General features: G+C 56.0%; 1 protein-coding gene across 1 annotated transcript in view; it reads left to right on the forward strand.

The window, feature by feature from the left end:
* ITPR1 (inositol 1,4,5-trisphosphate receptor type 1) overlaps positions 1–3085 on the forward strand; it is a 197026-nt gene that overhangs the window by 48194 nt on the left and 145747 nt on the right. Inside the window, exons 21-24 of the mRNA XM_023533300.1 lie at positions 18–72; positions 1885–2050; positions 2207–2377; positions 2870–2935. Of these exons, the coding sequence (XP_023389068.1) occupies positions 18–72; positions 1885–2050; positions 2207–2377; positions 2870–2935 (458 nt within the window). The remainder of the gene's footprint in view (positions 1–17; positions 73–1884; positions 2051–2206; positions 2378–2869; positions 2936–3085) is intronic.

The following is a 3085-nucleotide window of genomic DNA, read 5'->3' on the forward strand; positions in this document are numbered from 1 at the left end:
GTGCTCTGACTTTGCAGGTGCTCTTGACTTTGAACATATTGAAGAACAAGCAGAAGGCATCTTCGGAGGAAGGAAAGTATATTTTCAGTTATAGTTTCTTAGGCGGCTGCAGGGTGGGGAGGCGTCTCTTCTCCGGCCCTCAGAGGCTTTTCCTTCACTGTGTACCGGGGGAGGGTCGGACCGTGGGGTCAGTGGTTTTACTGCTCTCTGTGACTCTTGGCACTCAGGTCGGAAATGGCGGTCCGCTTGGGGGGGTGTGTGTGATGTTTCCTGCCTGTGGTAGGAAGGATTTTAAGGAGGTTTCCCCAAAATGCACATATTACAAGATTTTGAAATGGCGGGACATGGGGTCGTAAGAAAGAGGGAACTCCGCAGAGATCGTGAACTTCTGCACGGATGGGCTAGTTTTCACCCCTGAGCACCCACGTAACAGCAAGAACACACGTGCTGGTCTGTCATCGTCCCTCACGTTGATGTAGGAACCCTTTTCAAAGATCAGATTGCTCAGTATTGACTTAAAATGTGATTATGAGTCTCAAATACTTATAAGACTCAAATACCGGCAGCCCTGGTGTTCTTATAACTTAGAGTTCTTATAATGTACACACCTGGCTCCATCTCTTGCTGTGTAACTAGCTACCTGGCATTTCCAGCTTGCTTCACTCACGTTTCTGGCTCCTTGGTGGGGACACCCATGAGGCTGGGACCTCCCTGCACTTGAATGTCACAGCCGTCTTTATAGCCTGCTGCCTGGCTCTGAGTGCCGAGGTCCCAAGAGGGTGGACCCACAGTGTCCGAGCACTCATCACAGCTCCACCTGCCGCCCGTTGCTAACGACCTGTCGGTCAAGGCGAGTCCCGTGGCTGAGCCACATCGATGTGGAGGGCCCAGCCTGTGGGGTCACCAGAGCTCGGAGTCCGCCTCGTCCCTTGACATGACACCTGTGCAGTTAACCACATTGTTTGCCACGTGGAAGAGGTGGTTTTTCTGAAACACGGGGTGTTCTGGGTTCAGCGTGACGACACTTTCGTGTGCTGTGTCATGTCTCAGCTGTCCCGCCATTTTCCCGATAGTGAGTAGCAGTGAAATGGTCTTCACACCTTTTTGGAGCATGTAGCATGAACAGAGCATTTACGTGTTGAGTCTTCTGCCTTCCTTGCTGCCTGTAACCACGGTCTCACCACGTGACACGCAACGGCGCCCACAGTGCAGACGCTGGCACGGTCGCTGGGCGGCGGTGCTCAGTTACATGGTGGCCTGCCATTTGGTCCGGGACGTGGTTAAGAGGACTTTGATTGTGTAAATGACACATGGCTGTGCCGCCGTACCCCGTTCGCATGGTGCCGACTTGCAATGGTTCACAGCCACACCCCGCAGAGCAGGGTCTGCAGGTCCGAGCTGCTGGCAGCTGGTTTGTGACAAGGAAGGACAGACGCGAGAGTAGGCACGGACTTGGTACAGACATCAGCATCAGTTGGCTACAACCCGGAAGTAAAAAAAGCTGGTCCTTCCCCACAGGTAGCTTGGCAGCTCTGAATGACAGCATCTTACATAAAATGTAGACTAACAGCGTAGGAGAGACACACTGTGCACGTGTCCCAAACCCTAGGTGAGGCCCCTGTGAGGAACCCCTGACGAGGAGCCTGGCCTTCTGCCCGCCAGGCCAGTCCCGTCACTGCGGGAAGGCCGGGACTTTGGTTTAAAAGTTAACAGTCGTGACATATTAATCGTCCCCTCACCTCGCAATGCGGTTGGAGATGAAACAAGGTTGTAACGTCACATGAGGTGCTGGCCATGTGACCGGTCGGGTGTGCCTGGGCCCACGGCGTGTGACAGGAGGGCGTTTGTGGCTCATCTGTCCCCCACCTTCCCATGCGGCTTTAGCGAGGAGAACACCCCCCTGGATCTGGATGACCACGGCGGCAGAACCTTCCTCCGCGTCCTGCTGCACTTGACAATGCACGACTACCCCCCGCTGGTGTCGGGGGCCCTGCAGCTGCTCTTCCGGCACTTCAGCCAGAGGCAGGAGGTGCTGCAGGCCTTCAAGCAGGTAGGTCAGACTGCCGCGTGTGCGTGAGTGTGTGCGTGCGTGCATGTGCGTGCATGTGCGTGCGTGAGTGTGCGTGCGTGTATGTGTGAGCGTGTGCTTGTGTGCGCGGGGTGGCATTTGTGCGGTGCCACTGATGAATTACATTCATTCGTTCAGGTTCAACTGCTTGTTACCAGCCAAGATGTCGACAACTACAAACAGATCAAACAAGACTTGGACCAGCTGAGATCCATCGTGGAGAAGTCGGAGCTCTGGGTGTACAAAGGGCAGGGCCCCGACGAGGCCATGGAGGGCCCGTCTGGAGAGAACGAACACAAGAAGACAGAGGTGGGTGAAGCGCAGGCGGCTGCCGGAGGAGGCAGATGGGCTCCTCGCCACGCGTAAACAAACGCTGTTCTCTGTTATGGGATGCAGGGTATGGGATGGGCTGTCTTCTCCAGGGACCTGCTCGTTAAGTAGCCAGGGCAACTGCCAGTCTCCCAGGGAATAAGCCTCAAACAGAAGTCCGGCCACTTACCCCGGTCACTCGGACCATGCAGAATAGATTGTTGCGTGAACTAGACCGAGCTTCCCTAATGTGCCCACCTGGGAGGGAACCTGTCTTCTACCTGTGGCCTGGCCTGCCGTCCTCCCCCATGCGGGCGAGGCCGCATCCGTCAGAAGGAGCTGCATATGAGCCAGCAGATGAAGGCGTGAGCCCAGCACGACGGGGCGAACGCTGCACACCGCCCTCTCTTGCAAAGCGTGGTGCCAACTCTGAAAAATGGACGGGTGCCCAGGAGTGGTGCAGATCATACTCACGTCTACTCTGGTCCCTAGGACGGGAATAACAAGCCACAGAAGCACGAGAGCACCAGCAGCTACAACTACAGGGTGGTGAAGGAGGTGAGTGTCCCCACGGCCCTCCTCCTCCTCTAATCCTCAACACGGCTGGGGTTTGTGACAGCCAGGTCGAAGGTGCACACAGGGAGTGTGTGGCCCTCAGGATAAGTGCGTGGGTTTTAGCCTCAGGTACGGGTCTGAGTCCAGCTCTGC

The sequence above is a fragment of the Pteropus vampyrus genome, unplaced genomic scaffold, assembly GCF_000151845.1.
Source record: "Pteropus vampyrus isolate Shadow unplaced genomic scaffold, Pvam_2.0 Scaffold100, whole genome shotgun sequence".
In the NCBI taxonomy this organism is placed as follows: domain Eukaryota; kingdom Metazoa; phylum Chordata; class Mammalia; order Chiroptera; family Pteropodidae; genus Pteropus; species Pteropus vampyrus.